Source organism: Lepidochelys kempii, chromosome 14 (genome assembly GCF_965140285.1).
Source record: "Lepidochelys kempii isolate rLepKem1 chromosome 14, rLepKem1.hap1, whole genome shotgun sequence".
In the NCBI taxonomy this organism is placed as follows: Eukaryota; Metazoa; Chordata; order Testudines; family Cheloniidae; genus Lepidochelys; species Lepidochelys kempii.
Window position 1 is genome coordinate 6,752,102 of NC_136393.1, and position 15,972 is coordinate 6,768,073.

The following is a 15,972-nucleotide window of genomic DNA, read 5'->3' on the forward strand; positions in this document are numbered from 1 at the left end:
TGCTACCGTGGCATCAGTGCTCCAAGACCCGAGCTAGCTAGATTTAAGGTGGGGGAGGGATAGCTCAGTGGTTTGAGCATTGGCCTACTAAACCCAGGAGTGTGAGTTCAATCCTTGAGGGGGCCATTTAGGGATCTGGGGCAAAAAAAATTGGGGATTGGTCCTGCTTTGAGCAGGGGGTTGGACTAGATGATCTCCTGAGGTCCCTTCCAGCCCTGATATTCTATGATTCTATGAAGCTAGCTCGGACAGTCACACTCCATGATTGCAGTGTGAACATAGCCTAAGAGATCCAAAGTGCGGTTTTTAAAGCCAACACTGATCCTCCCAACATCTCTGTGAAATTTCACACGGGGCAACTGAAACAGTGATGGGGAAGTGACTTGTTCATCGCTATGCAGCGAATGCATTGGGAACCAGGACCCCAAGTCAGAGGTTTAGACCTAGGACTGCCTACCTTCCAGGCCTACATGGTGTGCGCTATGTTACTTCTGTGTACGGTAGTTCCCATCAAAATCACCCGTTCCCCAAACAAATGGGTGTCAGAGACATCACAGACACTGTATGCACCTGAAGTGTTACAGGGAATAGACATACATGAGGTGTCAGAATTGAGTGCAGGTAAAAGGGAGGAATTCTAACAAATTGTTGTCAGGCCAAACAGAAGAGGATACATCTAATCTCAGCTGAGCTCAGGAAGAGGTTGATTACTCAAAAGCGAGCACCCCTCATTTATATCAGTAGGGTTCAACCAATCATCAGTTGTAAGTTAGGACAGCATGACGTGCAGTCAGGAAAGAGCAAGGTCAGTTGTGGCTTGAAGAAGCAACACACATTCAAACCTGAATTTAACCTTGTGAGCCTGTAGGTCAGGAGGCTGAGGAAAGATCAGAACAGCATCATGTTCTCGCTCTTGCTAGTTTTAACGGAAAACAGTGCAAATTCCTTTGGTGCTGTCCCCATCAGCTGCAGCTGTGGCTAACATGCAAGAAAATGTCATCAAAAGGGAGAAATAACCCACATGTTCTTCTGATGGGATTCAAACCTATTCTTTGCTTTGCAGGACAGGAAAGGAACGGAAAAAGGCAGACAGGTACGCGCTGGATTGTCAGGAGAAAGCCTATTGGCTAGTGCATCGAGCACCTGTAAGTAGAATACCGTCCTCCACAGCTGTAAAGTCTATATTGGAGGTATAGGGTCCAGAGAGCTCAGCCAGGAGCAACTTACTGCACCTTTAAGAAGGCAACTTTGGGGGCACTGCCTCCAAGGTTGTGCTTGGCCAGCTGCCAGAGATGCAGAGGTGCACTTAGATGCAGAAAAGAGACTTTAATCCACTCTGCCTACCAAATTCCCGAACCCCTGAGATTTGCTTTTTAAAGATGAAGTAAGGAACCACTCACCACATCATCCATGCTGCGAACAGAGAATCCTAACTGCCTTTGCCCCTGGGGGGGCTGTTATTTTGGAGGCACATGTCACCAGGGTGTTTCCTGAATGAAGCCAGGCTGGTCCCAGTGTGCTGTCAGACTCTGACATGTACCCAGGAGCCACACTCCCTCATCCCAGTCATAATCAAAGAGCCATCTTAACTGTGTATGCTGAGTAAGTGGCCAGTTGAGAACCCAGCTATTAACATACAGGGGTGCGTCAAGCCTGAGGCAAATGTCAGCCTGTAATTAGAGCTTTGCTCACAGATAAAGCGGTTGGTGGGAGACTCTTTGCACCACTCAAATACTTTGGCCCCAGTGCATCCCCGATGAACCAGGGCTGAATTTGGTTCTTTTAGACTTAGACTAAGTACTTCTTTTCCTGGTCTGTTTCTCCATTTTCCCCATAAGAGCTCACTACCGAGATCTAATTATTGACTATTATCTAACTATGGTGGAGCTCAGGTAACTACTCAAAAGTCACTTGTGCCCAAGGCAGACATCACAGTGGTGCCATCCTATCCCTTCTCATTGCCTATATCAAGGTTTGTCTCCTCTATATAGATTGGTTTCAGAGTAACAGCCGAGTTAGTCTGTATTCGCAAAAAGAAAAGGAGTACTTGTGGCACCTTAGAGACTAACCAGTTTATTTGAGCATGAGCTTTCGTGAGCTACAGCTCACTTCATCGGATGCATACTGTGGAAACTGCAGAAGACATTATATATACACAGAGACCATAAAACAATACCTCCTCCCACCCCACTCTCCTGCTGGTAATAGCTTATCCAAAGTGATCATCAAGTTGGGCCATTTCCAGCACAAATCTCCTGGATTTTGGTTTTCCCTATATATCTCCTGGATTTGTGCTGGAAATGGCCCAACTTGATGATCACTTTGGATAAGCTATTACCAGCAGGAGAGTGGGGTGGGAGGAGGTATTGTTTTATGGTCTCTGTGTATATATAATGTCTTCTGCAGTTTCCACAGTATGCATCCGATGAAGTGAGCTGTAGCTCACGAAAGCTCATGCTCAAATAAACTGGTTAGTCTCTAAGGTGCCACAAGTACTCCTTTTCTTTCTATATAGATTTATTGCTGGATTGAGCATGGTTTTCCCTATATATGTGCCCCTTGTATCACCCTTGCTCTCCAATGACTGGATGTCTCTGGATCTCTCCTGTTAAATCTCTCCTGGATTGTCTCCTGGTGTCACCTTTGCTTGGATGCTTCTTGGTTATCCATTCTGTAGCTGTCTCTTGCTCTGTTGAGTGTCCCAAATACATTCCCATGCACTCCCAGCGAAGTCCTACGGCCATCTCAGGGAAGATCAATCAATGTTTTACCTTTTTCCACCAACTGGAGGAATTATTCATTAACAGCAGATTTCTTCATGTAACTTAAGATGGTTTTGAAAAAGCAGACACAACTGTATTGTTGTTTCTCATTTCTAACAGCCGGGCATGCAAGACATCCTAGACTATGGACTAGACCGAGTAACCGATCCAAATGAAAATAAGGTAAACTAGGTAAGGCTGCTTGATTTCAAACTTACTGATTGTACGAGGACATAGACAGCAGGTAGATCTACATTGCAGCACATAGATATACCCTCTGAGTGTAATCAGAAGTGTGGACTGCACCTCTGCAGTATGTGTAGACATACTTGAACTAGCATTGATCTAGGTTGTTCAAATTACAATAGCGGTGAAGCCATGGTAGCATGGGCTAGTTGCCCGAGTACATACCCATCCAGTCCATGTTGCTGCAGCTTCGCTGCTATTAATACTCAAGGTAACTATATCAAAGGTACCTTGGGCATACGTACGCTGGCTGCAGTCACATCTCTGATTGCAGTGCAGACCTACTCATTGTGTGTGAATGGCGCTCCATGAATCTCCAGTGTTGCATAGCAACTGTCTGAATGAGCCATATCAAGCCAAATAGCAACTGATAGGCATGTAGAAATATGCCAGAACCAGAACTGTCAAGTCAAACCCATTTGATTTTCACTTCTGCTGAGCGCAGTGGAGTTTCTCTGGATTTGTGCTGGTATGGTGTGAGAGAGAACTGAATTTGGCCCTAGGAATACAATCTGGCAGCTTCACTTCGCTCATCAATTTTTCAGTGGTTTCTTGCCACATTAGTTAAATCAAACAGAATAGTGCTATTGATCTGAGAATGTAAATAATGTAAGTGACTAGCCCTGGCGTAGACTTGTCTATAGCACTGGTTCTCAAGCAGGACTATGAGTACCCCTGGGGGGTACATCATCCTCTAGATATTGGCCTAGTTTTACAACAGGCTACATATAAAGCACTAGTGAAGTCAGGACAAACTAAACTTTCATACAATGACTTGTTTATACTGCTCTATATACTATACAGTGAAACGTGACTACAATATTTATATTCCAATTGGTTTATTTTATAACGATATCATAAAAATGAGAAAGTAAGCAGTTTTGTCGGTAATAGTGTGCTCTGTCACTTTTATATTTTTATGTTTGATTTTGTAAGCAAGTAGTTTTAAAGTGAGGTGAAAGTTGGGGTAATTAAGACAAATCGGACTCTGGAAAGGGGTACAGTAGTCTAGAAAGGTTGAGAACCACTGATCTATAGGATTAAGTGTATGCGGTGGTAGTTAGAACTGTCCTTATCTTTCACCCATGGCTCTGCTGAAGGTGAATAGTGGAGACCGTGAGTCAGTTATTTCAAGTGGTCCCATATTTACATACCTAGGGCCGCAGCTGACAGCACATGCTTGGCCTGTGCTTGGTGAACGAAGGCAGAACATTTCTCATTGATCAAAGGCGATGGTTGCTTTGACGAAACTTATCCTATCTCCAGTAAACTTTTCATTTTCATAGCAGCCCTTAAATGTCAGAGGGAGATAATTGCTTTGGGCAAGTGGGTTCTGTTGCCATGGCGACTGAAAAGCAGAGTAAAATGCTAGGGTTTAGTATTTTCTCTTTTTGCTCTAAGTGGGAGCTACTGAAATGTGCTTTAAAAGGAAATAAAAATGTGAGCTGCTGTTGGGCTGGAGGATCCAAACAGAGACTGAAAAGAGTAATAAGATAGACTCCCCCGCACAATATTATAGCTAGCATCCTGGAAAGAGGTCTTTAGGTTTGCAAATGTTTTCAAAAGTCATTAATCATCTGATGGCTATTCAGTGGCTTACGTGAAACGAGTTAATGGTTCTCAGTTCAGTTCCTACTGGACGGAAGAAAGCCCCCACAACAAAAGAAACAAATCACTAGCACAGTTGACTCCCTTGTTAGCATCTCAGCAGAGAGCCAAAGGAGTGAAGGCCTGATGCCATGCCCACTGAAGTCAGTGTGAGAGTTTCCATTGATTTCAATGGGCTTTGATTGGGCCCTGCATGGGCCATGTGAACCTTAACACCCTCTCAGCTTTTGGGCTGAAGGCTGAAGTATATTGGTAGGGTGATGGGAAGAGTATACTCCTAGTGCCCCTGCTGTGCCTGCTCTGTAGATAAACGAGGACTGCAGGCTTCTGGATCGTCAGGGGGCCCTTTCCACCAACGCACACGGATACATTAAGTCTATGATTGAAACCCCAACCCAGTGTTCCCACGTTCTGTACTGCAAAATCTGCAGATTATCAGGAAAGATTTTACACTTTAGTTTAGGGATAGAAAATAAGCCCCAGGGGCAGTAATAACAGGCAACTACAAAGAAATCCAAAATTCACTTTTAGCATACTGCAATCCTAGAGAATGTCATGGACACAAGCGACAAATAATGAACGCTAGTGCAAGGGGCAAGGGGACTGTGCCTCTCACTGTTCACATTACGAGCTGGATTCTCCATTCTTTTCCTTCATGCCAGTGTAACACCATTGTGTTTAGTGGAGTTACTCCCGATTAACACCAGTGGGAGATCAGAATCAGACCCTTTGTGTTCCCTCTCTCCCTGGGATATACTGCTGTAGCTGAAGTTAGTGGAAGCACTGCTGTTAGATTCCCCTAGATATAATAGGGAGGGGGCGGTCAGCAGGCATTCTCTGTAAAGGCCTCCCACATCTAGTCCAGACTGCTGGCTTTCAGAGCACTCTGCAGGGCTTGTTTATTTCCCCTGGCCTTTGGAAAGAGGCGGGTGGATTGCAGTAGAGACCAATGTCTGGGGGCAGTATAGTGTTTGTGTTCGTAGATGGGTTGAACTCATTGTATTGCTTTTCAGTTTTTAGAGTGGTAGCCGTGTTAGTCTGTATCAGCAGAAGGAATGAGGAGAACTTGTGGCACCTTAGAGACTAACCAATTTATTTGAGCATAAGCTTTCGTGGGCTAAAGCCATCCTACTGTATTTTCCACTGCATGCATCTGATGAAGTGGGCTTTAGCTCACGAAAACTTATGCCCAAATAAATGTGTTAGTCTCTAAGGTGCCACAAGTACTCCTCGTTCTTTTCAATTTTTGTAATTTTTATATAGTTAACAGCGTCTGTGGGCTCTTTTTATTTATTCTAAATCTAAAGAAGGTAAATACAGAAATAAATGAAAATTAGTACGATTTGGTAGGTTGCTGTTAGTAACTGAGAGCAGCACAAAGAAAGGAGAAGGCAAGAAGAGAAGAGTGAAACAAGAAAAAGGGGCAGAAAGAGAGAGGGAATAGGAAAGAGAAAAGTGGCTACGCAGAGCAGTGGGTGTCTGGGGGAGGGATATCTTTGCAATTTTGGGGGGTTTTGCTAAAAAGCAAACGTTTTCAATTTTTCACAGTCTCAATTTTTCAACAAAGACCCAAACATTTTAGATGCAAATGGAAGTTTTTGAGTGAAGATTTCTATTTAGTTAAAAATCCATTTTCCATCAATCCAACATGGATGAAACTGTTTTGAGCAGCTCTAGCGGTTTGGGGCTCTAAGCTGCGCCTCTGGGTGGTTGTCTCTGGAAGTTAATCTTCTCCATGCAAAGTGGATAGGATGCTTCCTGTTTCTTTTTTTACATTTCAAAGTTTGATTGGAACTAATGCACTAAAATAATCGGCTGGAACACAAGACTTTTCCAGCATCTGACTAGCAGCTTTTCTTGCATTTCTTGAAAAATGCCAGACTTTCTGGCCCCTCTAGACTGGTGGCTTTCCCAAACTCCTGAGGCTCAATCTGCAAGGAACTGAGCAGAACAATGATACTTTTAGTCTTCTCACCAAGCACTCAGCTCTTTGGGGGATCTTGCCCTGATGGTCAAATCCTGCTCCTACTGAAGCCAATGGCAGTTTTACTAATGTTTGCAATAGGACCTAGATCTAGCTATAATACATGTGGAACAATGAGAACAGGAGAAACATGTGCACTAATCCAACTGCAGTTTGCTTTATTCATGACTCTGCTTGGGCCCAGGCTATTGCATCTTCGTCTGCTAATTAGTTTTCCTTTATATCACTAGCTGAAGAGAAAATATTCTCATTGATAGTTCATTTCAGATATCAAAATTACTTCTTCGAAGCTGATTTTGGAATGAGCAGTATCAAAGTGCTTGCTTCTTGCCTGGGATAGTTAGCTGCTATACAAGCTGCTCACTGTCTAGATGTTTTTTAGAGTCTTTTTGGAATAAATAGCAGCTGAGTCATGGCACTTTTGAGGTGGCTTTTAGTGCTACCTAGTGGGTTGTGGTTGGATGAAGTCCAATGAGATGCAGATTTTCAGCAATAAGGCATAGTCATCCGCTGGAACAACTTACCAAGGCATGTGATAGATTCTCCATCACTTTCATTCTTTTAAAATAAGAATGGATACCTCTCTAAAAGAGGGGCTGTATTTCAACCACAGGTTACTGGGTTTGAGGCAGGGATTAAAGGGTAAAATTCTCAGGCCTGTGTTATGCAGCATGTCCAACTAGATGGTCATAATAGGCCCTTCTGGTCTTAAAATCTGTGAATAGCAGTAGAGCTTACTGATAAAGATGTTGTGTTAGTCACAATTGCTAATTGAAATGATAGCGTTTGTTACTAATATTAATATAACTTCCGCGGTTTCTATTGCACCTTTCATGAGTGTCTTGGAGATGGGACAATAAAGCAAATAAGCAAGATAGAGAAACTGGAAAATCCTGCAAATTAAGGGTAAAAATAATTGGAGAAAGGTAATACTTTTCAGTTTAGGTTAAGATAGCCAAGGAAGTCAGCTATAAGGTTATGAGAGGGATTTTCCCCAAGCAGGGACAACACGAGCAATTACTTCATATTTAGAAGCAGTGAATGGCAACGCTGTAATACAAAGGCCAGTGTTAAGGAGTGGGGAGGAGCATATTGTAGGCACTAACTGAGATACATAACCGTGAAAGAGGCCGGTGGTAGGAAGGATTCAAAACCCGATTTGTAGGTATGGAGTGACCAATGCATTTCAAAGAGATGCATCTTCAAAAGGGGCCTTATCTGAGACTTCAAATTTTCCCTTATGGTTTTGGGCTTCTAAAGCCAAGGATGGTCTCAAAGCCCACAGGATCTGGACTGTGCAGTCCACCTTTTTCAGGGCATGGCAGAGGTGCTCCACCCTGTGGTTCCCCGGTTGGTTCTTCCTGAGATCCAACTCTGCCAGTGAATGGTTCTGGCTGAGAAGGGAAGCGAGATCTGGGCTGTGTGGCCACAGCGATGCGAGTCTGGGATGCGTAGCTGGAATCTGGCATTTTTCATGCCCAGGATCCCCCAGGTCACGTCTCTCGCTCAGCTCCAGTCTCACAACCCCCTGCGCAGCTCCCAGCAGAGAGGAGAGCTGTTAACAGTGCTCGATAATGAGGCTGCAGTTTCCAGAGGTGGAGCTCAGTGCATTGGCGCAGGGTGGGCACTTCATTTCATGGGCTGGTTCTTAATTTCAAGTGCCGTCCTGGAGTGCATGAAGAAGTCGGTGTAATCTGCCTGTTTCCAGACCCTGTAAACACCAGAACATAAGAATGGCCAGATTGGGTCAGACCAAAGGTCCATCTAGCCCAGTATCCTGGCTTCCGACAGCGGCCAATGCCAGGTGCCCCAGAGGGAATGACCAGAACAGGGAATCGTCAAGTGATCCATCCCGTTGCTCACTCCCAGCTTCTAGCTAGTGCTATCACAAGTAGAAGCATAGTTACAGTAATCCCACTGCCTTGGAAATAATCACCTGTCATTTCAGTGCTTCTCCTTTGCCCTTGCCAGTGGGGCTTTGTACATCAAAGGCACTTAGGGTGACCAGACGTCCAGGTAAAATCGGGACTGTCCTGATATTTAGTTGTTTGCCCCCCTTGTCCTGACCAATGTATGGTCGGGACGCCATTTGTCCTGATATTTTCCTTTGGTGGTACTCCGGCTTTTTTTTTTTTTTTTTTTTTTTTGCTTGGGGCGGCAAAAACCCTAGAGCCGGCCCTAGCAGGGGGTGTGTGTGTGTGAGCCTGTGGCTGCCCCCCCCCCCCCCAACACCATGTCCTGATATTTTGTTCTTGTCATCTGGTCACCCTAAAGACACTTCAGTGCACTACATAGGAACAGCACTTTCTTTACTCTGAGACTCCTGCTCCTCTTCCTCCCATGGCAGTGTTCCTTTGTACTTTGGTCAGCCCAGGAGATGTGGGAAAGGCAAGTGCTAGTTAAACATTCTGCTCTGTGATTGGCCACCTCATGGAGAGGGACACATCTCTTAGCCACTCAGGAGTGAGCCGGTGGGACTTAGTTGTTGATTGACATATTTAGGTCAGCACTAGAGCTGCAGAAAACATTTGCAGTGAAATCAGGGCATGCTCGCTACCCCCCTGGTTTCAGGGTGTGTTGCAGACTTGAAACTCGGGACTGCTGTCACTGAAAGGATCTGAGCGTGCCTAGGCCATGTTTAACTGTGCTTGGGATGATTTATGTGTTGACATCAAAATCATGCTCAACGCACAGCTCCGTATGGTTTAGATATGAAACCTGAAGGTTTTGGCTTCGCACTACGTGAAATTCAGAGTGAAACCCAGGGGGCAGGAATGCTCCTGCAGTTGGAAACACGGAACAGGGTTTGCCTGAGCACCTACATATCCTCAGAAAGGGACTCAACAATTACATGAATGGAAAACATTTTCTGCTCTTACCTTCCGACTCTGAGGAGATACAGCTGGCTGCAAAGAGGAGCCCAGACTGCATAGCCCAGACTGCTTGGGTCTGGGCTATGACCTTGCATGAAGTAAGTTTTGTGGAGGTCCAGATGGACATCAGTAACCCACAAGGTGCATTTCAGAGACAGGAGGAGGCGCTTTGCGTTTCTGTGTGGTCATTTGTCTTTGTGGAGACGTTGGGGCTTGGGTCCCTCTTGTTCTTTTTCAAGGTGATGGTGACAGAGCACAGCAGAAAGGGGCAAGCAGTGCTGGGAAGAAGGCTTGGTCGAGCGAGGCCCCAACAAGGGCCTCTTGATTTATGCTGCCTCTTGACTTATGCCTAAAGCCTAGGCCACGTCTCCCTATGCAGGCCAGTCTGCAGGGTGGGCAAGCAGGCTCCAGAAATTGGCTGCACCCATGGGAGCTGCGGGTGAATATTAACCCCCCATTGCCCTTTTCTGTAGGGAGCTGAATGACCAATGGCTGGTCCTGTGTAGTGGCTCCTTAAGGAGTGGTTGCGAGAAGCATCTTCGGTGGAATGCCTGAATGGATCACTAGTGCTGTAGTAACAAGTGACACACACATGCCATGAGACTTTATAATCATGCCAGTATGCTGAACAGTGGCATCTTCTCCCCAGTGGGGCCAGATCCTCAGATCAGCTGCGCTGAGGATCTGGCCTTTTACCTTCAGGCAGCAGCGACTCGGAATCAGTATCACAGTGAAAACAGGCAACAGTACCCTCAAATGTCTCTTACAACCCCCACTTACTCCCATGGTGGAGTAGCAGAGGAAGAGGTGGGCCTGACCCAGAACTCCAGATCCAAATACCACCTGGGCCCATCTCTGTTGCTGTAGAAACTAGTCCTTTATATGCTCTGCACTGATTATTGGTGCACCCAGGTATGTTCTGTGTGCCACTTGGAACTGATCTACCTGCAGCACGTGGACAGCCCCCGGGGGGCATTTTGCCCCAACAATCCAGGATATTCACCAGCAAAAGGGGTTAATCCTCGGCAGCTTGTATTCAGAGCCAGGGCACAGCGTTGTGCCAGGAGCTCCTCCCTTCCTCCCGCCAGGTTTGGACCAGACAAAGGATTCTTGATTAGGAGACGCTTTGGTACATCTCATCTTTTCCTCTTTCAGTTGCTGTGTATCTGTATGGTATGACCAGCCCCATAGCATGCTGCCTTTGGAACTTTGTCGCAAGTGACAGGGCTGCGTGCATGCTCCTTGAATGCTGATACAAACCCCACAACGCAAAACGTTTTGTAGAGCATGTGACGGTCAGATGAGACTGGCTGAAGCCTTTCACTAATTGGCATTTTGATTTAAGCCTAGGGGGACATTAAGCTTCTGCACTGGATAATTGTGATAATTCACTGGTTGATGGGTATTACTCAATTTAATCTGTTTTACACTCATTAAGGGAAAATGGTAAATGGCTCTTGGCCGCTGAATGATATTCCTGTATAAATCCGAGTGTAGGATTTATCTCTTTGTCGGAGATAGTGCACGGCAGGTCGGGAGGGTGATTTTGCGTTGGAAGGGGGGATGAATGTGTAGTGGGTTGGGAAAAAGTGGCGGTATGTTTAGTGGGTCTCTGAATTCAACCTAAAGGCTTGCCTATGCGGTGAGTTCACACACGGCAAGTCGGGGTGTGTGAATCGATATGACGCATTAGCTGCTGCACAGTAATTGGCCACGTGGACCCTGCGCCCACTTACTAAAAATTCCCTCCTGCACTTTGTCGTACTCCAGTTCCAAGGAGCAGTACGTCAGAGCACACGAGGAAACTTTCAATGTGTGGCAGCAGGATCCACGTGGCCAGTGAGTGCATGGCAAGCGAATGCACAGTAGATTCACACTCTGGCTTGCCAGGCACTAAATCGCCATGTAGACAAGCTGTAGGTGGCAGAGGAGAGCCAGGATGCACAGAATCATAGAAGATCAGGGTTGGAAGGGACCTCAGGAGGTCATCTAGTCCAACCCCCTGCTCAAAGCAGGACCTATCCCCAACTAAATCACCCCAGCCAGGGCTTTGTCAAGCCTGACCTTAAAAACCTCTAAGAAAGGAGATTCCACCACCTCCCTAGATAACTCATTCCCGTGCTTCGCCATCCTCCGAGTGAAAAAGTTTTTTCCTCATATCCAACCTAAACCTAGAGCGTTTACAGTCGCTGGGATGGGTTTCTAGCAGAGACAGAAGCAGTGAAAGTAGAGATGCTGGGGCGGGGAATGTTGTGGGAGGAAGCTAAGGGGAGCTAAGTGCAGCTGTGGGTGCGAGGCTGCTGGGATTCCTTCTTTTGTTGTCTTAAAATGCGCAGTGTGGAGTTAAGGATTGTAAAACGCGGCCAGATTGACAGTTCTGGAGGCTGAAGCCCTCTCCCACATGACAGGTGCAGCACGGATCCTGGCAGTGCACGTTTCATCTCCCTGCTCCAGCGATGTTCCACTGTTATTTCTAGTGGTGAGAGGGGAGACCAGTCCCAATGGCCCGCCCAGTCCACCGCTTTCTCCTGAAACTCTGAACCAGGGGGGTAATTATGCTGTTGACTGGTGACGTGGAGGAAGGCTTGGACACTGGACTGAGAATCAGCAATTCATTTCTACAAAACAGGCGGGAGAGGTTGTGGATTTGGGGGATATGTTTGGGGCCCCACTCCAGGAAAAAGCCAAGTGACCAAGAAGGAAGTTACTTCCTAATGGTTTCATGCCTTTGGGGGGATCCAGTTGCTGTTTCAGAATCTGTATGTTTAAATCACAGCTCCCATCCCTGTGTGTAGGGTTGTGTGAATTTAGTACTCGGGAAAGCAAGGGGAGAAAACAACCGTCTAGAGAGGGGCACAGTGGGCATTATCCTGCAAACCCAGCAAAACTCCCACCAGCCTTTGGGAGGGAATGGGGAATCACGTATTCCATACTGTGCTCATCTTTCAATTCATCCCAGATTCAGTGTGCTCAGCTACCATGCCATGACCCCCCGATCTGTGATGCCCCTGGCACCCCCACCCATCTAATTTGGACCCTGCCTCCTCCTATCTAGCTGGGACCACCTTCCAGTTTAGCAATATGGAAGGGGAGGGGCCATGACCCCTGACACCTGCTTGTGACCCTCAAATTGGGAATGGAGTAGATGGCTGCACTTTGACCTCTCCCGCAGAGGGCTCACTGTGCCAGCCTCTTCATTGCGGTGACACATTACCTTTTGCTGCAGGGCCTTCATTTCCAAAGTAAGCTCACTCCTCCTGCTTCAGAAACAAACCCATTTGTCTTGTCAAAAGCTGGCTCTCCTGCATCCCTGGCACACCCAAAGCTCTCACTGAAGTCAATACAAAGGGCATGCAGGGAGGGGAGGTTCCAGCCCTGAATGTAAACTGAATACTCAGGAATACTTTCCAAACGAATGCCGCCAGGTGCTTAGGTAGGACATGAGTGGTATTACAACACAGACAGCTTGGAGAAGAGCTTTGATTTTTTTCTGAAGAGCAACAATGTCAATTTCATTCACGGATTTATTGTTCTAAGTAACATTTAATTTACTCTCCCCCCTCCCCCTTTTTCTCTTTCCCACCAGTTACTTGTTTCTCCTGCGTGTGGCATGGCTGTCTGCCGGCCTCTGAGGCCCTTGATCTGTTGCGCTGTAGAAGACTAGAGCATCTTAACTTCCATGAAAACCGTCTCCACCCATTCTGCTGGGCATCCTCCTTTCCTCTCTCCTCATCCAGCTGCACTGTGTCTGTCAGAAATATCCATCCAGGATAATAAAGATCAGCGGGGGGGCATAGGCGGCCATTGGAGGAGGCTAGCCCCGGCCCCGCCCCTTGTGCCCAAAGCCCCTCCCCTCCCCTTCTACCCTCCCCCTCCACTTTTGCGCCCCTCCCCTGCAGGAGTCCAGAGCACCTCTGGCACTGGGTGGCGAGGCTCCAGTCCTGGTGCTCCGGGCAGCCGGCCCCAGAGCACTGGGCGGCAGCACCCGATCCCTGGTGCTCCGGGCAGCAGCGCTCTGGGCAGCCGGGTGGCACAGTCGGCCCCGGTGCTCCAGACGGCATGGCCAGCCCAGGTGCGCCGAGTGGCAGGCCCCCAGCCCTGGTGCTTGGGAGCCAGCCGGGCTGTTCCCAGCCCCAGTGCTCCAGGCGGCACGGCCCCAGTGCCCTCAGTTCCAGTGCTCCGAGCAGCACGGCCCCAGCACCGGTCACCCTGAGTCCCTGCGGGAGGCAGGCCAGCCAGCCCGGGCCAGCTAGGGCAGAGCTCTGGGAACTGCAGAACAGGGCCTGGCCTGGGGGCGCAGCATGGACGGGGCAACACGAGGCTGTTTGGGGAGGCACAGCCTACGCCTGCCTACGATACCCACCACCCATGGTGCGGGGGCCTTTTATTTCATTTAGAAAATTTTTCTTTCTGATCTAATGGAGTTAACCCATTGATGTCTCCTAAAATTAACCGCACCAGCCACCCTCATGCCTCAGCAAGTAGAATAGTTTAGCCAGCACTTGGTAAATCTGAAGGGTTCTGATTATGTCTCAGGGCTCCTCAGGAAGATAGTGAACTCCCATTATACATGAAATAGCTTGGTTGGAATAGAACTGTAGTTCTCCAGAGAAGATGCTTTCTAAGGTAGTAGAAGTGCAGTGGGTTTCAGTCTGTCCTATGGGAATGGGTAGAAACAGATGATTTTCTGCCCTCCATGGCTACAGCAATTGGATCTGAAATAAAGACAACGCATGTAGAAATGTGAGGAATCTTTATACGGCTATAATAGGTGCTAGTTAGCCAGCGGCACCAACTCAGACCAGGAAATGTGTGCAAACACAGGCTGATCTTTAGTCCCTGTATGTAGTATGCTATCAGCTCTCACAGTACTTACAATGGACCTGATGCTGCATTGAAAGAAACAAAAGTTTTCCCATTGACTTCACTGGTCCCAGAATCTGGCCCAATGTCACAGACACAGTGGGTGCAAATTTCTACTACCAATTTAACTATGTGCAGAATAACAGGCTTGTTGCAAATAATGAGCCTGCAGCCCAGACTCAAGCAGAATTCCCATTGTCTTCAAAAAGAAAAGGAGGACTTGTGACACCTTAGAGACTAACCAACTTATTAGTCTCTAAGGTGCCACAAGTCCTCCTTTTCTTTTTGCGAATGCAGACTAACACGGCTGCTACTCTGAAACCTGTCATTGTCTTGAAGTATTCCAGTACCATTTACATTCCGAGCCTGATTCCTTGCATCCTACAGACACCCACAGGAGTTCTGCCACTACACAGGCAACAGGAGCAATGCCCCTGTTGTTAATAAGCTCTCTCGTTCCCTGTCTTTCACCAGCACTTGCTACTTATCAGTCCCTTCCATCTAAGCAAGTCAGTTGTGTCCTCCATCAAATGCAAAGTCCTCCAAAGGCAGACTAAGGCCATTGGATCCCACATGTGTAAAGATCTTATTGTACTCCGAGGGGTTGCATTTTTCCCTTCTTGTGTAAGCCTCACTCTCATTCACATCAGGTCCTGCATGTATCTAGTGGAGAACCACTCTCATTGGTGCAGAAATTGTTTTTGCTTTTCCTATTAGCTTGTTTGTTTCAGCTGAGCTCACTTTCACTGCAGCAGGTCAGAGCTATTCATGATCTTTCCAATGGACGTCTCTGAAAAAGACCTTCTCCTGCTTATGTCATGTAGGTTAGATCTGTGTTAGTACCACACAGGATAGGTTGTGTTAGCATCACACAGGTTGGATTTGTGTTTGCATGGTGCATACTGGATGCTCTGCTGCATATCCTGCTCTTGTCACTGAGGTGGTGAGTATATCCTGTCAGAAACAGCCGGGCATGCACATTTTCTCCCTCCGTATGTGTAACGGGGTGCGTGTGTGAAGCTGTAGAGTGGTAGCTCTCTGATCATAGCAAGCAAACGTGGCACTGGTGGTCTGAGGGGAGTAGGCAGCAATTGGGAGAAAGCAGAAGTAATGAATTATTTTTGGGGGGTGGGTCAGAGGTGTCCAGCACCTGGTCCCGGGACTGGATCTGATGTGCTGGACATATTTCTGCTACCCACATGGCATGTACAGATTCTGAATAATCTAAGCTTTTGTTTTAAAGAGAAGCATCTCTCCCTCATGTCTGCAAATTTAACTTTCCAAATGGTATTACTGCAGCCCATCAACATTGCTGCCAAATTTTTAAATTAAGGGCCCAATCCTTCAGCCCTTTTCCAGGCAAAACTCCTGTGAACTGCAGTGGGAGTTTTGCCTCAATACAGATGCAGCTGCCAAGGTAAAGGCTGAGGTTCACTGGCGAGACTCTGTGTGTGTGTGTGTGTGTGTGTGTGTGTGTGTGTGTAAGTGTAACATTTGCTGGTCTTGTTGTCCACCCTGTACTAGCTCAGTGGACAAAGGACTTGGGTCTCTAGGGCTGCCAAGCCAGCACTTTTCACAAGCGCTAGCCTCCCACAAAGCAATCCATGTCCCTGATTCTTCCACAGTGTTAATTAGA

General features: G+C 47.0%; 1 protein-coding gene across 5 annotated transcripts in view; it reads left to right on the forward strand.

The window, feature by feature from the left end:
• Positions 1 to 15,972, forward strand: part of RGS9 (regulator of G protein signaling 9) — a 72,801-nt gene that overhangs the window by 29,768 nt on the left and 27,061 nt on the right. For all 5 annotated transcript variants that reach the window (XM_073310533.1, XM_073310534.1, XM_073310536.2 and 2 more), the window contains 2 exons: positions 1,064 to 1,145; positions 2,883 to 2,945. In XM_073310533.1, the coding sequence (XP_073166634.1) occupies positions 1,064 to 1,145; positions 2,883 to 2,945 (145 nt within the window). The remainder of the gene's footprint in view (positions 1 to 1,063; positions 1,146 to 2,882; positions 2,946 to 15,972) is intronic.